Below are 19,257 nucleotides of genomic sequence, written 5' to 3'. Positions count from 1 at the left end.
AATTATAAATAATTAGCTACACGTAAATTAATGTTAATATTTTACAAAAAGCATAAATTAATGATTTGAGTTTTGTATAAGAATAGACCAAAACGTCACGTCTGCAGCGTATTAAAGGTAAGTAATTAATATGTATCTCATACGTATAAGATCAAAAATGTCAACCTAATGATGCCGTATGAAGGAAATACGCAATCAAACAAAGCGTCTCTAAAACATGCTGCACATTCGCGCGTGTGAATCATTCTCAGGTTATGAATCATTCGCCTTGTACAATATTTCAAAAGTAGGTTCCTTAAGCGTGCAAACTTTACTTTACATGAGTGCTTTTAGTAACAGTAACAATGTTATATTTCATAATCGCCTAGCTTATTAAGCACCCTAAGCAAAAATTAATTTCTCCCCCTCCCCCCACTCACACATCAGGTATCAACACATTACTTTCAAAACACGAGCTGATATAAATTCAAATATCTTACACCAAACTACTTTAGCATAAATTATCTTTCGCAAATAATTTTTAAATTTATAGTAATATAAATTAAATACAACCATTTTAAAATTTATAGTCAAACAAAATAACTAGATAGTAGTTGTATTATAATTATTTAATAAATTTATACATTTAAGACCTAGAAAATAGTAGATCAACGCTGGAAATCAGCGGCGAAAACAACTGTATTGTAACCACAGAATAAAGAATATAATAGTAGCTAACCATAGTGTACATAGAAAAGCGACGAAATGCAGAGAGTAAAATATGTGTTTGACACAAGACTATCACCGAGTTGCTCTACTATTAACTAAGCTAAGAAAATATTTTTTGATCCTTTGCTATACTAATATTAAAAATATATTAATAAATTTCAGTGCAATATATTTTAAATAAATGTAAAATTATTATCTATATGTATTTAAGAAGGTTATTAGAATATATTTTTCAGTTGTAAACATTAATAGAAATTGCGTTTTAAAACCCTAATGCAATTGAAGCCTTGTCGTAGATAATTTATAAGTAAGTTTAACATAAAAAAAAGTGTTTCTCTTTAAGCCTTTTACTTCTCAATTTAACTTAATTTAAAAAATCAATCCTGGTTGTGTTTTCTTTATATTTCTATTTATATAATTTTTAATTATATTGTAAATTTTCATAGGTTAAACTTATCAGTTTTTACATATTTATCTACAATCTGCTTCTCCACTAAATTTATAAACAATAAAAATAACATTTTTTATATAACAGATAAATACAAAATAAAAAACTAATGGCCGAAAAAATCGCTGTTAAGACTGTTAAAAAAAGTGTGGTGCGTGCGCATTTCAAGCACGCGAACACAGCGGAATCGCAGTCAGCTGAGCCGCGAAGTAGCCGCTAAGGGACTGCTTTCCTTGTTAACCTCTAAAACCCTCACCACCACAAAACAGCTTCGTCATCCATCATGGCGCACTGTATGCGAGTTTTGCATCGCCAGGTACAACGCCGCCATGTTTTTTTTCACCTTTTCACACAAAAACCAAAATGGCGCATCGGAGCCGACTCTTCATCTAGAGCCACAAATAACACTAAAAACGTCATAAAACCCTCAATCGATTAATACCATATCACTCCTAATTCACGAATTGCCTTAAAAACAGCAATAATTGAATCTGAAAATAATTTATGTAATCCATTTTTTTCTTCTATTCCAAACAATTCACGTATATTACAATTATTAACATATCCATAAACTACATATGCTATATGTTTAATACATAAATTGATCTACGCTTGCATAACAAATATTTTTTTATACAGGGTGGTCAGTCGAAGGTGTTGTTGAACCAAATTCAACAAAGATGCTTCAGCGTATCTCCGTTGACGGCTGCTGCGGCGCAGGTAATATCATTTTTACAGCGAAGACGATATTTTGCAACTATTGTGTGTTATGTAATCACTTGACAATCTGCCACGGTGATTACTTTGCTATCAAAGTGTTGCTGTTTGTTAAATAGGGCAGTGTTGAATGACATTTTTTCGATACGTTATTATGTAACGATGGATTCAGATGATTAGATAACGTGTCAACTTGTATGATTTGTTGATTTACATTGGATGAAACCAGATAGATGCGCCCAACTGAACAAAATACAAATAAACTGCTATATAGACCAAAAATTAGAGACAAACTTAAATCAAATATCAGCTACAATGATTAACAGACAAAATGCTGATAGGTATGTAAAAATTTGCAAAGCAAATTGAAAATTTTTCAATAAGTTAAAATTGGGTAAAATGGACTGATAAAATTATATAAAACTTAATTTGAAAATACCTTCTTGAAATCACACGAAATTCTGGATTCTTGGATATGTGCCATTCACAATGAAACTTTCTGTTACTCGTCAATTTAAATAAAACTCATAGAAATTGATTTTTTGCGTCCCTAAATAGTGTTTTTTTTCATATAGATTAATAGATTAACATTTTATCGAATGGCTTTAAAAAAAATGTAAATCTGTCGGGATTTACCTAAATATGAAGACAAACATAAATGCTGATAAATTAGTACATAATCATGCATATAAATAGTTCTGTTTTTTTTTTACTTGAGGGCAAAGAAAAATTACTGCTATATTCTATAGAATATAGCAGTATATATATATATATATATATATATATATATATATATATATATATATATATATATATATATATATATATATATATATATATATATATATATATATATATATATATATATATATATATATATATATATATATTACAAAGAAATAATAATGTGAAGTGTTTATTTATTTTATTGAAAAACATTGATGTCCTTGAAAATGTTGCTATCTAATGATACAATTATAAATACGTTATAATCTAATGTTATTTGATTTAACGTTTCAAAGATTAAGATATACAAGTTGGCATTGACCAAACTAGTAATATGTATATAATACAAAAAATTATCTTTTTACCACAAAGATAGAATAGATGATTTATATTTGAAATTACAAACTGTTTTCGATTTATAGGTAATTTAAATTAATGAAATATATTGTTTTTTAGCTAAGATAAAATACTGAAAAATTGTTTGCCCTTCAATTGTAAAAAAAAAAACAGTATTTAATATATTTTTAAATGTGTGCACTGGCGCACTTATGGCTTTGAAGTGGTTAAATGTAAAAACTCCAGTGCAAAAATCAACATTTACAGACTATTCTGTATTTTTATACATTATTTACCATGATTTATGATTGTCATTCAAAAAACAACCTGCTATCCTTTAAAAGTTACATGTTATTGTAAAAAATATATTTATTATTAAATACAAAAATATACTTCTTCTCTTAACCACTTAATGCCTGAAATATTTTTCAAAGGTTGTTCAAAAAACCAATATTTTTTTTTTAGGGAAAGTAATAAAAAAATTAGAACATTTTAAATGAGCAATATATAAAGTAATTGTTCCATAAAACGACTGTTGGTCAGATTAGAATGCGAGCGAGTGAGCATTAATCAGAACAGTGAATACCCCATGAATAACTTTGCAACGAATCCTTTTTTGAAGATTTACTTAACATAAATGCACAATGAATTTGTTTTATGGAACAAAGTATATGTTCAAATGCATATATCCCTTTTAAATCGCAACTGTTTTTTTATAATGTAATAATAATACATAATTCCATTTTTGCAGGATTGTTTTAAATTCTGATAAATAAAACGAACTACACATTAGAATAATAAAATATTACTAAACGCAAAGAAAAAAATGTGGGTTCGCACACATTCAACTCCCTGGTGTAATGCACATTTGCGGAATCTGTCCTTAAGCGGTTAATTAAGTCAAACGTAATGATTCAACGATTTTTATATTTCCTTAGGTCGCCATGTCAAAATTTGACAAAACCTCTTATCTCCCATACGAGAAACTGTCCCAGAATTTGACCGTCATTAAGAAGCGACTGAACCGAGGAATGACCCTATCAGAAAAGATCTTATACTCACATATAGATAACCCCAAAGAACAAGTACGAATTTCGATATTTTACATTATGCTACAATATACTCGTTATTAATCATTATGCGATAATTAGGAAATCGAACGAGGCACCAGCTACTTGCGACTGAGGCCTGATCGCGTAGCAATGCAAGATGCTACCGCCCAAATGGCCATGCTTCAATTCATCTCCTCGGGTCTCCCCAGAGTGGCAGTTCCTTCAACGATCCATTGTGATCACTTGATCGAAGCCCAGATCGGAGGCGAACAGGATTTGAGTAGAGCCAAGGACATTAACAAGGAGGTTTATAAATTCTTGGAGACAGCCGGAGCTAAGTACGGCGTCGGATTCTGGAAGCCTGGTTCGGGAATCATCCATCAGATCATCTTGGAAAACTATGCTTTCCCTGGTCTTTTGATGATTGGTACTGATTCACACACCCCAAATGGAGGCGGTCTCGGATGCCTCTGCATTGGTTAGTATTTTTAGCACTACTTCAAATTTGTAATTAAAAATCTAGTAATTCTTGCAATATTGCAGACATTAAAAAAGTCAAAAAATTGAATGAAATACACTTTCAATTAAATTTAAATTTAATCTAAGCATGTTCTAAAAATATTAAAAATACGGATTTTAAGTAACAATAATTATTATAACTAATATTAACTTTAGGTGTTGGTGGTGCTGATGCCGTAGACGTAATGGCAAACATACCATGGGAGCTCAAGTGCCCAAAGGTCATCGGCGTTAAGCTCACAGGTACATACAATATATATATAAAAGGCTAAGACTAGACGTAAACATTATTTTCTCTATATTATTTATTTACGGGTACAATGCTAAATATAATATATAAATAGTATACAAACATACATTATCACAATTTACTTCTATTGTTTACCGTGTAATTATCACATCTTGATTTTCCAGTCTCGTGACCATTTCGCGCTTCACATATATTCAAAACAGTCTGAATTGCGTCTAGAATTTAGAATTACCATTACTCGTGATTAGTCGGCCTTGACACCCATCCGTCGTCATTTATCTGTTTGTAAACATTATTTTGTGTACTTACTTGAAATTGGAAACATGGGTTTTTTATAACACAAAAGTAAATATTTGGTATATTAAATGCAATGAAGGTCAATGTTTATTTCCAATACTGACAATTATTTGTATAATTGCAATAATTGCTTATTTGATATGTGAATAATTATGAAACATTTATGGCATTTTAATAACAGTCATTATCATTTATTTTATCTATACTACTTATTTTATGAGTAGAATTAATTCGATTCACACAAAAAAAGCGGTGACCCAAAATTAAATTATTTCTGGGAATAAACTTTATCTAAAAAATTTCTTCCAACATTTCAATTAGTATTTTTTTTAATGAATTGTTTGTATAATTTATTTATTTAAAATAATTTGTATTCTTGTCAAAATATAAATAAACATGAATTGTTGTACATATGCCATTTGTGTTCAATGCCAATAAATGCAATGCATACATTAAATTATTGCATTACATAATCGTTTCTCGTATATTGAGAGTAGTGATTTTAATTTGACGCAGCGATTTCCCAGTGTGAATTTTGGAGATATGTATATCTAATACAGAACTGCAGAAATTATGTTTAATAGTCATTGAAATAAATTAGATGTGTATCAAAATGCACATTCAATGTTTAAACACACTCTTCACTCTTGAATTCATCTGTTCAAAATCTTTCTGTATTGCTTCATACATGTGAATTGATGGCCCAATATTTTTTATTACTCAGCATTCCGATGTTATACAGTTACAGGCTGTGGTGATATGTACATATATGTTACAGGAAAAACCTGAATTTCAAAAATGCATACATTGCCTGGTCAATGTATGCACTGTCAAATCACTTTCGTTATAGTACACACAAAATAATTTATGAACAATGTAATTAGTTATTGTATGCTCTTACTGTTCGGTGTTTGTCAAAGTATTCAAAATTAAATAATTTATATTTTTACATCATACATATTTTAAATCTTGTCACCAATTTTTATAATCCTCCTTTTAAGTAGATTCATTGCAGAGTTATTCATGGGGTGTTCACTGTTCTAATTTTTTATTGTCTATTATTAGTTTGATTGGTTGTTAAATCTTCTTCATTGATGATGTAAATAGCTCACAAAAGAGAGTTCACATACTTACTAGTTGATGTATACATTATCTAGTGACAGTATACACGAATTGTAGCATTGTAAACTTGAACTAAAACTCATGGTTAGCGCATACTTTGCCTAGTCATTGTATATATTTTATCGAAATTAAACACTAACTGTAACATATATATTGGCGGCCACCTAAATAAGACACTTTTGAAGCTTTGTCAAAATGCAAATTTTACATAAAATTGTTAAAACTTTTCAACTTTCTATTTTTTATCTAGATAATCTACATAACCGTGAATGTTGTAATAAATATTTAAAACATTTATTTTCAATTTAAAATTAAATTTATAAAATTGATAGTCAAATTCACCTATATACGAGATACATATGAGTGTATTCTAAATACCATTAATATTTTGTAGGGTGACCTTTTGTCCTTATAATAGCCCTACAACGGTTGGTCACTGACTTGATTAATTGCTGGTATTTGCAACAGGAATCAGTTCCCACTCGTTTTTTACAATTGAATTTATTTCTTTTAAATTAATTTTTAATTTTGTGCTTTAAATGTCTCCATAAGTGTTTAATAGGGTTTAGATCAGGGCTGCATGATTGCCATTCCAAACATCCATGATATTGTCTGTGAACGACTTTTTTGCCCTATGTGAAATATGTTTCGGGTCATTGTCCTGTTTATAAACAGGACAATGACCCGAAATCTTCAGCATAAGGTAACATTACGGGTTCCATAATATAAACATATACTTCCTGGTTCATAATCCCTTCAATTAAATGGATAGGACCGACCCCCATACTTTAATGTTTCCACAAGCTCCTTTAATTGTTTTTATGGTATTTCTGGGATTGAACTCTTCGTTTACATATCTTATAACATATTGCCTTCCATTAGAGCCTATTCTATTGAACTTAGATTCATCACTAAACAAAATATTTTTCCAGCCTAATATTGTCCAGTTTAAATGATTTTTAGCAAAATTAACGCGTAATATGCAATTGTTTTTTTTTTTACTAATGGTTTAAGTCCAGCAATGATGCCATATAATCCTGCTTCACACAGCCTTCTACGCACTATTCTAACACATTTGTCACTTTCATTAAATTGATTTACTTCTTTTCTAATGTCTACAGCAGTTTTTAATGAATTTTCTTCGGAAATTCTAATTATTTTTCGATCCACACGTGTCAAAGTTTTTTTTGGACGTTGTTTACGTTTAAGGTTTTCACATGTTTTATGTGTTTTAAACTGTTTTAACACATTATATATTTGATTTTTTTTAGATATTCTGATATTATTTGCACTGACCAACCTTTGTCAGTTTTTAAATCCACGATTAATTCTCGTTTTTTAGGATTAAAATGTGCACTTTTTCCCATAATAAATTTGTTATTTAATTAGAATTATATTCTAAGTAAATACACTATTTATTATTAATTCAAATTATTTTAATTAATCCTTATAATGAAAGAAATCGATATCACGGCGCTCAAAATGAAAATAAAAGCAAAAATTATCCATTAGATAATGTTTCCCTTTAAATAGTGACCATGTGTAGAATACGCCGTTTTGGACTTCTCAGAAAGGCAAGGGTACTAAATCTCGCGTTCACGGGATGCATCAGTATAGCGTGTCAAACTGTTCATTGATAGTGTCGCTTTAAGCCTCAACCATTTTTTTTCCAATCCCATATTTTGTTACGCAGTAATTAAACATTAACGAACCAAAAAGTGTCTTATTTAGGTGGCCGCCACTGTATATACGTATATATAATTATAATAGACATATAATAAAAGATTAGCAAGATTAGCTATGTATATTAAGTTGATACATTGATAAGTACTTAATATTAAAATGGTAATTTTGAAAAACTCTAGTTGTTGATTTTAAAAGGCAAACCTTTTGCCTGTTTTTGGACAGTTTCCTTTTATCTTCGACCATCTGTCAATCTGAAATGCAAAATTACCAATTGCCCAGAATAAAATACATTTCTGTCATTGTATATTATATCAATTTAAAAAAGGAAGTAATGCAACTACCGGGACCAATGTCTATTTAACAGGGCTGTGGAGTCGGAGTCGTGGTGTTTTGGCCGGAGTTGGAGTCGGAGTCGTGAAAAATGAGCGACTCCGACCATTTTTTCTATAAAATGCATTTTTTAAATTATGAAATTTTAATTGCGTAATAATGAATGTGTATAGCGTATGAATATTAAACGTGTTGAAAAACACCAAAAATACCTGATAAAATTAAACTTTTTTGTCGGAGTCGGAGTGGAGTCGTGTTGTTGGTAAATGTCGGAGTCGGAGTCGCCTTTTTTTTTTTAACGACTCCACAGCCCTGCTATTTAATGTATAGTGTGGATGTGTTGAAAACTCAAACGTGTCCATTTTGATTCAACAAGTTCTGATCATGAAATTTATTTGCCTCAATGGAAAATTACACCAGGAAATGGTTATGTTATATTCAGTGCTGTAGTTGTAAAATTCGTAGAAGGTATAATGTAACGCATTTTTTGGACAATATATACACTATTTCATATTTAGGTATTGTACGCTATACCCTGGATTAGAAAAAGGAAAATGAAGGATAAAGATTAAAATTATTTTAATAATTTTATAAAATCAATAGAACAAACATCGACCAAAATTATATCTGTAAAAAACAAATTTATTTTATTACATATTACATAAAAACCTTCCATAAAAACTGACGAGACGAATCTTTGCCAGTACATCTGTTATTTTTACATACTCTTGACCTAGTGTCAGTTGATGTTTTATCAATCATGATTGTATATAGGCATCTATGAACATAAGATTCGACACTTGAATGCTGGCTACTTGCACCGAAAGCCAAAAAAGACATTACAATGTGTTTACAATATTATTTTTTGTCTGATTGTAGAATATTTTGATTTATCAAGAGGGTATACGCTATTTCTATAAATATAGAAGAGGTTTTACGATGTATACCCTCCATTACAGCTCTGGTTATATGTGTGGTGATATATTAAGCGCTTAATCCCCATGAATGAGTATACTCGCCAAAAATATGTGATCCAATTTCCCCATGGACGAGTTAACTTGTACATTTTGAACACCGTTAAAACATTGTTAATATATTTGCAATGTTCAAATATAAAAAGTCATAAAAAACACCAAGAAAAAATACTGTCTGATACAAACCAAAAACCCGTCAATTTGACAGTATTTAAATACCGTAAATCTAGCATTAAAAAAACGACTTTCTAATGTCGCAAATGTATCTAAAAAACAGTTTTTGAAAATCGACAAGCCCTAGCTTAGGTTATAGTGTATTATGAACTTTTAAAATCGAACGAGACACATAATTGGATAATATAAACCAGAAACTGATTAAAAAACGAACACATTTAATGAAATTACCTAGACCATGTTTAGCATTTATCACTCAAAAAAATTGATTGACCTGAAATGGGAAGTTTTACAATATCCCCCCATACTCCTCAGATTCGGCAGATAGCAGTTATAATTAATTCCGATCCCTGTAAAATTAACTTTGAATAAATCAAAACATATTCACCCTTTAACTGGGCATGACGCCTAAAAGCGTCGTGATTATATTTCATACATAAAGGGCGTGACGCAAAAAGTCGTCATTGAATTTTAAAAAGTGTTTTCAATGGGTGGGATGAATTTTGTCGTACCTTATATTATATCATCACAAGAGCTAGTGCGTGGCCGTTCTGTGGCGAATTTTATAGTCATCCACGTTCAGAATCAACTATTTTTAATCACGTAACAAGAAACTGAGCGGTTAAGTGGTTAATAAGTTGTTCTTGAGATTTTTATAGAGATGAGATAAATAATTTAACTTATAGGTGGGAGACTGTTCTATCTAACTATGCAAATTATGTAATCGATCGAAAGCTTTTATATATGAAGAATCAGAAACTAGGATGAACAATGAAAGAATGTATTACATATAATGAGATGAACAATTCCATATAATCATAAAAGCTTTTTATTTGTAAAATTAAGTTTATAAATACTTATATACTTCATTTGACATATGCAAGTTCGCGCATCACATTAAATAGATGTACAATTGGTAACTGACATGGTTCATCAATTGAATACAAGTGGCATCTATAACATAAAGATATTTACACGTATCTTTAAAATAGATCAATGAGTACTTAAGAACGTAGATTTTCTTATTTCATTGAGATATTTACAATTTTCACATTATAAATATTCAATATTTTAGGTAAGCTCCAAGGATGGGCCAGTCCCAAAGACATCATCTTGAAGGTAGCCGGTATCTTAACAGTAAAGGGAGGCACCGGCGCAATCGTCGAATACCACGGACCCGGCGTAGATTCCATCTCTTGCACCGGCATGGCCACTATCTGCAACATGGGCGCTGAAATTGGAGCAACTACTAGCGTAATTAACCTCATTCACCACAATAAACGCCAATAAATAAATCAGTAACGATAAACGTATTGATTACAGTTGTTCCCGTACAACTCACGTATGGAATGCTACCTGAAGGCAACCAACAGAGAAATGGTCGCCGCAGAAGCCAACAAATACAAACCGCTCTTGACTCCCGACAGCGATGCTCCTTACGATGAGCTCATCGAATTAGACCTTTCCACCCTGGAGCCCCACGTTAACGGACCTTTCACCCCGGATTTGGCTCATCCTATCTCCAAGCTCGGCGATGCGGCAAAGAAGAACGACTGGCCAGTCGATATCAAAGTCGGTCTGATCGGATCTTGCACTAATTCCTCGTACGAAGATATGGGCAGGTGTGCTAGTATCGTCAGAGAGGTAAGATATTGATATATTATATTTTATTTAATGTATATAAAATATTTAATGGTGTGGTATTATTTTAGGCAATGAAACACGGAGTCAAATCCAAGATTCCATTCAATGTCACACCTGGATCTGAACAAATTCGTGCTACTATCGAACGAGACGGCATTGCTAAGACGTTGCGTGATTTCGGAGGCACTGTGAGTATTCACTTTTTTCATCTAAAGTAATTTCATTGCTTCGAGATTATTATTTGTATTGTATTTTAGGTCTTGGCTAACGCTTGCGGACCCTGCATCGGCCAATGGGACAGAAGAGACATCAAGAAGGGAGACAAGAACACAATTGTGACTTCTTACAACAGGAACTTCACCGGAAGAAACGATGCCAATCCAGCTACCCACTGCTTCGTCACTAGCCCTGAACTGGTAACCGCATTGTCCATCGCCGGACGATTGGACTTCAACCCTGTCACCGATTCTCTGACTGGTGCTGACGGAAAGAAATTCAAGCTATCAAATCCGTTCGCCGATGAACTCCCAGCCCGCGGATTCGACCCTGGCCAGGACACATACGAAGCTCCTCCAGCTGACGGAACCAGTGAGTGATATAGCGTTAAATCATAAATATAATACAAGTTATAACGCATTTATTAATTTTTATAGAGGTTCAAGTCGACGTTGATCCAAAATCCCAGCGCCTCCAACTTTTGGAGCCCTTCAAGAAATGGGACGGCAAAGACTTGACAGATCTCACAGTCTTGATTAAGGTCAAAGGAAAGTGCACAACTGATCATATTTCCGCTGCTGGACCGTGGCTCAAATATAGAGGACATCTTGATAACATCTCAAATAATATGTTCATTGGGTATGTTTTATATATTTATTTAAAAATTTCATATGTAGAATTTAAATATATGTTTTTATATTTTTAGTGCTGTAAACTCTGAAAATAATGAGATGAATAAGATTAAAAATCAATTGAACAGCGAATGGGGAGGCGTTCCTGATGTAGCGCGTCATTATAAGGCAAACAACGTCGAATGGGTAGCTGTCGGCGATGAAAACTACGGAGAAGGTAGCTCTAGGGAGCACGCCGCTCTCGAACCGAGACATCTTGGAGGAAGGGCCATCATTGTCAAATCTTTTGCTAGGTAAAGTATTCTAAAATTAAAATAATTCTTCCACAGATTCACCATGTTAATATATAAATAATTACAGGATCCACGAAACGAATTTGAAGAAGCAAGGTATGCTTCCGTTGACCTTCGACAATCCTTCCGATTACGATAAGATCAATCCCGAATCAAAAATCTCATTGCTCGGACTCGCTAACATGGCTCCTGGAAAGGTATGCTGTAATGACTCATATTGTATAACTTCAATTTTTAATCTATTTATAATATTTCCAGCCCGTTCAAGCAGAAATCAAGCAGACCGACGGTAAAGTAGTGAAAATTCTCCTGAATCACACCCTGAACGAGCAACAAATCACGTGGTTTAAAGCTGGTTCGGCCCTCAACCGCATGAAAGAGATTTCCGGCGCTCGCTGAGATTATAAATAAGATAATTTAGGAAAATTATTATATATTGTTAATTATTGAAATGAATTTGATCGCTTAAATTATTGATTTATTTGTATTTTAAATCAATTTTATTCGCTCGACGACGACGTGACATCAGTCAATTTTTAAAGTAATAATGAAATCTTGTAGATATTTATACATATGCAGATGAATTATGTAAATAAATTCTTTTAAAAGAATAGACAATAAAATGTACAAATTAAACAATCATTTATTATTCTTTGAGTTATACCATGTTCACATTCCTGTTTATTGTTTTTTCAGAATTTGTAAAATCTTAACGATAATTGAAATCGGTCGATAACTGCATCTGGATAACAAGATATTAAAACTCCTTATTAGATGAAGTAATACAATTCAAAATATTATGAAGTCGTGGGATTGAAAGAGGTAATCTCTTAAATTTTTATCACATTAAGAAATTTTGCGAATTTGTTTCTAAAATTATTAGTGCTTTATTTATTAACACATTGCATACCGGTCATTATGCCTAAAAATGCGGCCGGGGCTATTTGCGAAAATTAGAACCTAAATTTATTTTTTTAAACCATCATAACTTTTGAATTAATTTACCTATAGTTTTACCTATATATTTGGATTGACAGCTTTCTGTATTTCGATTGAGGATCTTCTGTGGTGAGTTATTTTCTCGACACTGCAGAGCAACTGACAAGGATTGGACCTTATATTTTTTTTTATTCTATTTATTTTCAACAATCAGTGCACTAAAACCTAATCAACTTCTTACCTGTGATTGGTCAGTCGCCTTGAGGAGCGGTACTTATATACATATATATAAATACACCCATACCTCGCTTTACGGCCTAGATACGTTCCACGAAACTTGGCCGCTAAGCGAAAAGCCGTATAACGAATCAATTATTCTAATACAAATTCAATATGATCGGTTCCATATTTGTTACAAATGTAACATGGTTTATCATTTAAAATGAATATTATCTTTTTATTTCATTTAAATTAAAAATACATACATAACAAGTAAATACATTTGTATATAAAATAATAACAGACTCCAAAAACCAACAATAATCCATAAACAAAAATTAAACAACTTCATGTTACATAAAATATGTGTATGAATACATATATAATTTTTTTTAAAATGGCTTTAATCTGAAGACGATAAAGAAATGGTAACCTTCAGATCACTGTCGTTCTCATTTTTCGCTGGTAAGGATGGGCCTGGCTTAAAAAAATTGCCCAACGATGTTTGTCTTGCCTTTTTGTCTCTTTCGTTCTTCAGTGATTAATAACAGCTAATGGCTGAGTTAATTCCTCGAGAAACTTTAGCACTACGTTCGACGTCAGGATCGTTTTCAAGGAAGATGTGTATTCCTTGTTCGAAATAGGAAAAAGCTTTTGACAATTTTTTTGATGTTAGCTGTTTGAATACAACAGGCTCTGTCTCTTCATCAAATGCCGGTTCTGCTTGCAATTGAATGAGTTCCTTATATGAAAGGGATTCCCTATCAGCTTCAAGTAGATCAAGCACATCACGTTCGTTCAAACCTTCAAAGCCGAGATCATGTGCTAGATCCAAAATGTTTTGCCTAATTTCAGGAAGGCAATTAACTTCCGCATCAGTACTTTTTACACATTCTGGCCATATTTTTTTCCAAACATGGTTCATTGTTGTTAATTTTAATTCCTTCCATGATTCGCTGATGCTGTCAACAGCATCCTTGATGTTATATTTTTTCAAAATGTTTTAATTGAAGATTTACCATCGGTTTCCCTTATAAGTTGTCGGAAAGTTCGGCGTAGGTAATATGCCTTAAAAGTGGCTATTGCACCCTGATCCATTGGTTGGATCAGAGCTGTTGTATTTTTCGGAAGGTACTCAATCATGACATCTTCAGATAGTTCGGATAAATTAGTAGGATGCCCTGGTGCATTATCCAAAATTAGCCAAGCCTTGTTGCTTAAGTTATTGTCTCGCAAATATTTTTTCACTTCTGTGCAAAAGTGATTTTTGAACCAATCCTCTAAAGTAGCTTTAGTCATCCAAGCTTTCTTGTTGGATCTCCATATGACGGGTAATTGATTTTTATTTAGTCCTTTAAGAGGCCTTGGATTTTCGGACAAATATATTAAAAGTGGTTTTAGCTTAAAATCACCCGCGGCATTTGCACCAAGTAGCAAAGTTAATCGTTCTTTAGACACCTTATAACCAGGCGCAGATTTTTCGGTTTTTGAAATGTACATGCAATCAGGCATTCGCTTTCAATAAAGCCCTTTTTCGTCTACGTTAAACACTTGTTCATGTTTATGACCCCTCTTTCAAAAATTCCCTTTAAAATGTTGGTATATTCCTTAGATGCGGCCTCATCGGCGCTAGCTGCTTCACCTTTCATTTTAAAATTCTGCAAATTAAATCTATTTTTAAATTTTTTAAAAAATCGACATCAAAAAAAAGTTTTTTTGCCGTTATAGCAAAACATTTTAGGCCGTATATCGAAAACATGCCTTAATTGAAGAAGGCCGTATAAAGAGCGGCCGTATAGCGAGGTATGGGTGTATATATGTTTGCTGTTCCATAATTTTTAATCATTAAAGTTTATTTAAGGTTGGAATAGCGTAGTCTGTAAGGTCTAGACTGGTAACTCAGAGGTCACGGGTTCAAGTCTAGTAATAAAATATTGCTTTGATTTTTATTTCCATTTTTTTAAGTGATTCTAATTTTTACCCCTATAAGAGCTTCGTTCAAGACCAATACAGTTTCGGCACTTTTGTTCATCAAACTCGTCGCTGATCTATGGTTTTTCAGATTTCATTTGGCCATACACAGCAACACTACAAAAATGAATCGAGACGATTTGTCAGATGAGAATTGGACAAAATTTTGGAAAACATTTTTCAAATATGTTTTACAATTTGTATTTGTTCATTTAACTTTAGATTTGACATGCCTAAAGTAAAGAAAAAAAATTGATAATTTTTTTATGTGCTTCGTGGCATAAAAAAGCTGCTTTAAATTTAATTTTAATATTTGAATATAATGATCTTTAGTAAAAAGCTTGGCAAGAAGTGAGTTCTAGCACCTTTTTTATAAAAAATAACCTGCTTGTAGGTATCGACTTACCCAGTTGGTACGTACTTACCCCACTGTAACGAATTGGGCTTACGCCCGTCAGGTTGCAATTTAAGATTTTAAGAATATATTATTTATTTATATGCATTTTTATGTGATTTGATTTTCTCGCAATGTTTTTTATTTAATTTATCAGTGTTAATAAGTAAGGACATCTATTTTAAAATCAGTTGCGGACAAAGCATGGAGCATTCAATGTGATTCTTGACGAAATATTTTACTAGGTCTGAAGTTTATATACTTACCAGTACTAATAATGTATCTAAACTGGAGAAGCATATGAAATTAATTTATAATAGATCAGTAACTCGATTTTTTTTCTCTGGTTATTTTAATTTTTCGTATTAGTTTACTTATATGAGGATTTCGAATCTAAAGAAACTTTGGTACTTGGCCAGTCTGGAAATTGATTTACATTTTAATTTTAGCTAATTCGTCAGCAATGAAAGTTTATTTCCTTTTACGAGAGAGCATTACCGTGAGTAGCCATTTGTTGAATCACTTCCATTGGGAATTTTTATGAGCAGAAAATGCCCACGTCATCAATATGGTGGGTCCTAAAATTAAGCCATGGGGTACGTCTAGAATTTGCCAAATAATTTTAATTTTGATTCTACAGTTCAAAAACGAGCATTAATTTACTGGAAAATAGTTTTAAATTTATATTATTGTATTATGTGTGCCACATGATCGAGGCTTTGGTGTAAATTTTAATCTAGAAGGAAGCGTAAGGTCAATACAAATACGATTTGATGGCAATCAGTGAAAGGATTTTAGACTTGAAGTCGCTGAATAATATGTTATACTGGATCGATTCTTTCTAAAGGATTTGCAAAGTAAATTTTTAATTTAATTTTTAAGTTTGCTAGATTCGATTTTGCATTGCTTCTGAACTATTTTAATTTTTGAGGGTACAGAATGTAAATTTTTTAACATAAGCTAATTAAGTAGTAAAGTGTATTTTCCTAAGCTTTAAAGTAGTTAATCAAATTAATGCTAATTTCAGTCTAATCAAAAAAATAACTTAGTTCAAATACCTCGAAACGAAAAATCCGATCCCCAATTGACAACAATTTCGATCAGAATCGCAAGAACCCATTTTCGAATAGATAAGTAATTGTAAAATAATTTAATATGACCACTTTAGAAGCAAAAAAACTTATTAAACAAATTGGTAACACAACAGATAGGCATATAAAAAATAAATCTCACAACGCTTCACATTTAACCAAAGATAATGGTCACAAAACAAAGATTGTCGTATCCCACATATAGTGATAAGTAAAACCTGTCGTTCGCAGCTTTCCACACAAGTTAATATAAAATTAATCTTTTATCGATAATTTCATTTAGGCTAGGTTACCACTTTCGCTTTTGAATATATAGTTATACTTGAATATCAAACGAGGATAAGGTATAGGGTATTACAAATCAAACAGGTATTAATCAGATGGTGATTCGTTTATAGATTAACGCATACTGAGTCCTTACAATTGAAATGTAGAAAATATATCGAGTATGTGCTTTTCTGGATTGTGATGTTCATTGAATTAAAACCTATTCCTCATTGTCTTCGTTATCACTGCCGGCATTGATATTGAAGTATCTTAGTTCATACGTGTCTTTGAACGACGCGACCACTCGCAGCCAATCCCTGAGGTTATGTTTCTTCAAGTACCTCTTGGACAAGTATTTGAGGTACCTCTTCGAGAATGGAATATCTAGAAATGGTTAAAGTGAAATTAGTTTGAATTTGAACGTATATTGAATATAGAAGCGACAACGTACCCGAATTGACGACGATCTTGTTCTTGTCTCTGCTGATGGTAATGTGATTGCCGAAGTTGTTGGTCTTGCCGGCTACCTTTATGCGCTCTTTGAGGTATTTCTCGAAATTGGCGACGTCGAATATGCTATCCTCGGCGGGATGCATGCAGTCGACGACGAACTTGAGAGCCAACTTCTTCTTCTGGCCCTTTCCGCGCAGCTTGCCCTTTCCGGGGCGCACGGGTTTGCCCGCGCCTCTTACCGGTTTGGGGCCAGTCTTGGGCGCTTTGGGGGCCTTGGCGACCCCTTTGGCGGCGGCGGGCTTAGCGGCCCCCTTAGCGGGAGCGGGTTTGGCCGCGGGCTTAGCAACCCCCTTGACGGTCTTCTTCAAGCCCGCCGGCGGCTTCTTCACGGGCGCTGCTGCTTTCGTGCTCACCATGGCCGATAACCTAAAAAAAAAGAACACGACAGATGTCGTTAACCTGGCGATTGCACCTTGAAAAACGTCGATATGTGCGACGCGTGAAACGACTGCGACCATTTTTTACGCAAATTTCGACGGGAACGACGCGAAAATCCAATACTAACCGAACACGTGCCGGATCGGATCGACGTCAGGGAAAAATGGCCGACGCACAGTGTTGCCAACCGCCAACAAACATCGAAAGGACGCCTGCGCGAAAAAATAATATTCATATACTAAATATAATACATAATACACATAGTGATGGCCAAAATTGCGAGTTTTAAACAGAACGAAAAAAATTATAGGTTAAAATATGTTTTTTTTTATAAAGGGACTAGGAAATAATAAAACAATTCTATATAATATATAACTAATCATTTCGTTCAGCTAGGATCAAAAAACGTAAATTTAACATATTTAAAAATAATAAAATGTTTGTCTGTCAAAAACCAACATTTTTTTTAAATCTACGTATATAATACAATGCAAAATCCCAATACCAAGGTGACCAGATTTTGTAAATATCAAAGAATGAGACTAAAAATAAAAAGGCTGTAGGAAGTCATTTACACATGTATATATTTATTTAAGTTTTAATATGGCCGGAACTTGGAGCACTGACATGACGTATGCACATTCTTTTGGCGACTTTGGCGGGCTCGTACGGCCAGCGCGGCCTCGCGCACTATCCACCCATTTCAATATGAAACATATAACCATTAACTGTATTCAATAAAATACAACTGCAGCGGCTCAACCATTTTCAAATTGCCATCCGTCACCACCCGTTGATAAAAGACCATATTTGGACTGATACAATTATTTGCGTATAAATAAATATATACATATTTCAGAACGAATTGATCTAGTTTCTTACAGGCACATGATAATCTTAACGCCTTACTATTACTTATTCTACTGATAAAATGAGAGAGAGAAAGCTCTTTGTTATTTTATGGAATTTACACTGAATAAATTGGTTTAAGCTTGTCACATTTTATATTTCATATTAAGCGGAAAGCAATCATAATAATAAATCTTTTTTCTGTTTTTGACCGTTAGAGTAAATTATCAACTGATAAGTCTGTAGTTTGTGGTAAAATAAAAATAAAATCACTTCAATATACAATTGATTTTTTCCTTATATTAAATTCAAATAGATAATTGTGGTTTTTTGTTTTAATAATTATATCCGTTTCTGTGTTCTTATATTTAATTTTAAATGTTTAATTACATTTAATCTTTCAGCTCAAATTACTGTTTTTTTTTATTTTCTATACTATTTTTTCTTAGACAATATGAAAAATAAACGCACGCAGTATTTACATGATTAAAATAGAACTACAACAATAGTAA

At 32.5% G+C, this 19,257-nt stretch overlaps 2 protein-coding genes across 2 annotated transcripts; one reads left to right on the top strand and one right to left on the bottom strand.

Moving 5' to 3' along the window:
- The first annotated feature begins 1,304 nt into the window (after positions 1-1,304).
- mAcon1 (Mitochondrial aconitase 1) lies at positions 1,305-12,766 on the top strand. The gene is made up of 13 exons (XM_088202595.1): positions 1,305-1,472; positions 1,796-1,876; positions 3,874-4,020; positions 4,087-4,465; positions 4,663-4,749; positions 10,415-10,593; positions 10,663-10,983; positions 11,052-11,171; positions 11,241-11,571; positions 11,637-11,838; positions 11,906-12,124; positions 12,192-12,321; positions 12,383-12,766. The coding sequence occupies exons 1-13, from the start codon at positions 1,440-1,442 to the stop codon at positions 12,521-12,523; spliced, it is 2,370 nt and encodes a 789-aa protein (XP_088058721.1). The 5' UTR covers positions 1,305-1,439; the 3' UTR covers positions 12,524-12,766.
- Positions 12,767-17,110: 4,344 nt separating this feature from the next.
- On the bottom strand, positions 17,111-18,062 carry RpL22 (Ribosomal protein L22). The gene is made up of 3 exons (XM_088202594.1): positions 18,024-18,062; positions 17,457-17,884; positions 17,111-17,389 (listed from the first exon to the last, which is right to left on the bottom strand). The coding sequence occupies exons 2-3, from the start codon at positions 17,872-17,874 to the stop codon at positions 17,226-17,228; spliced, it is 582 nt and encodes a 193-aa protein (XP_088058720.1). The 5' UTR covers positions 17,875-17,884; positions 18,024-18,062; the 3' UTR covers positions 17,111-17,225.
- Positions 18,063-19,257: the final 1,195 nt, after the last annotated feature.

Source organism: Plectrocnemia conspersa, unplaced genomic scaffold, assembly GCF_051122295.1.
Source record: "Plectrocnemia conspersa isolate PC_06_02 unplaced genomic scaffold, ASM5112229v1 ptg000013l, whole genome shotgun sequence".
Lineage (NCBI taxonomy): Eukaryota > Metazoa > Arthropoda > Insecta > Trichoptera > Polycentropodidae > Plectrocnemia > Plectrocnemia conspersa.
Note: the sequence above shows the minus strand (reverse complement) of the source record. Positions and strands in the feature narration are given on the sequence as shown.

What these genes read in the sequence shown, in the direction of transcription:
- mAcon1 (XM_088202595.1), top strand. Translation starts at nt 1,440, where the DNA reads ATGGCGCACTGTATGCGAGTTTTGCATCGCCAG. An exon ending in TAGATAACCCCAAAGAACAA is followed by an intron (nt 4,021 to 4,086) that starts GTACGAATTTCG and finishes TGCGATAATTAG; the next exon opens with GAAATCGAACGAGGCACCAG. An exon ending in CTAACATGGCTCCTGGAAAG is followed by an intron (nt 12,322 to 12,382) that starts GTATGCTGTAAT and finishes TAATATTTCCAG; the next exon opens with CCCGTTCAAGCAGAAATCAA.
- RpL22 (XM_088202594.1), bottom strand. Translation starts at nt 17,874, where the DNA reads ATGGTGAGCACGAAAGCAGCAGCGCCCGTGAAGAAGCCGCCGGCGGGC. An exon ending in CAAGATCGTCGTCAATTCGG is followed by an intron (nt 17,390 to 17,456) that starts GTACGTTGTCGC and finishes AACCATTTCTAG; the next exon opens with ATATTCCATTCTCGAAGAGG.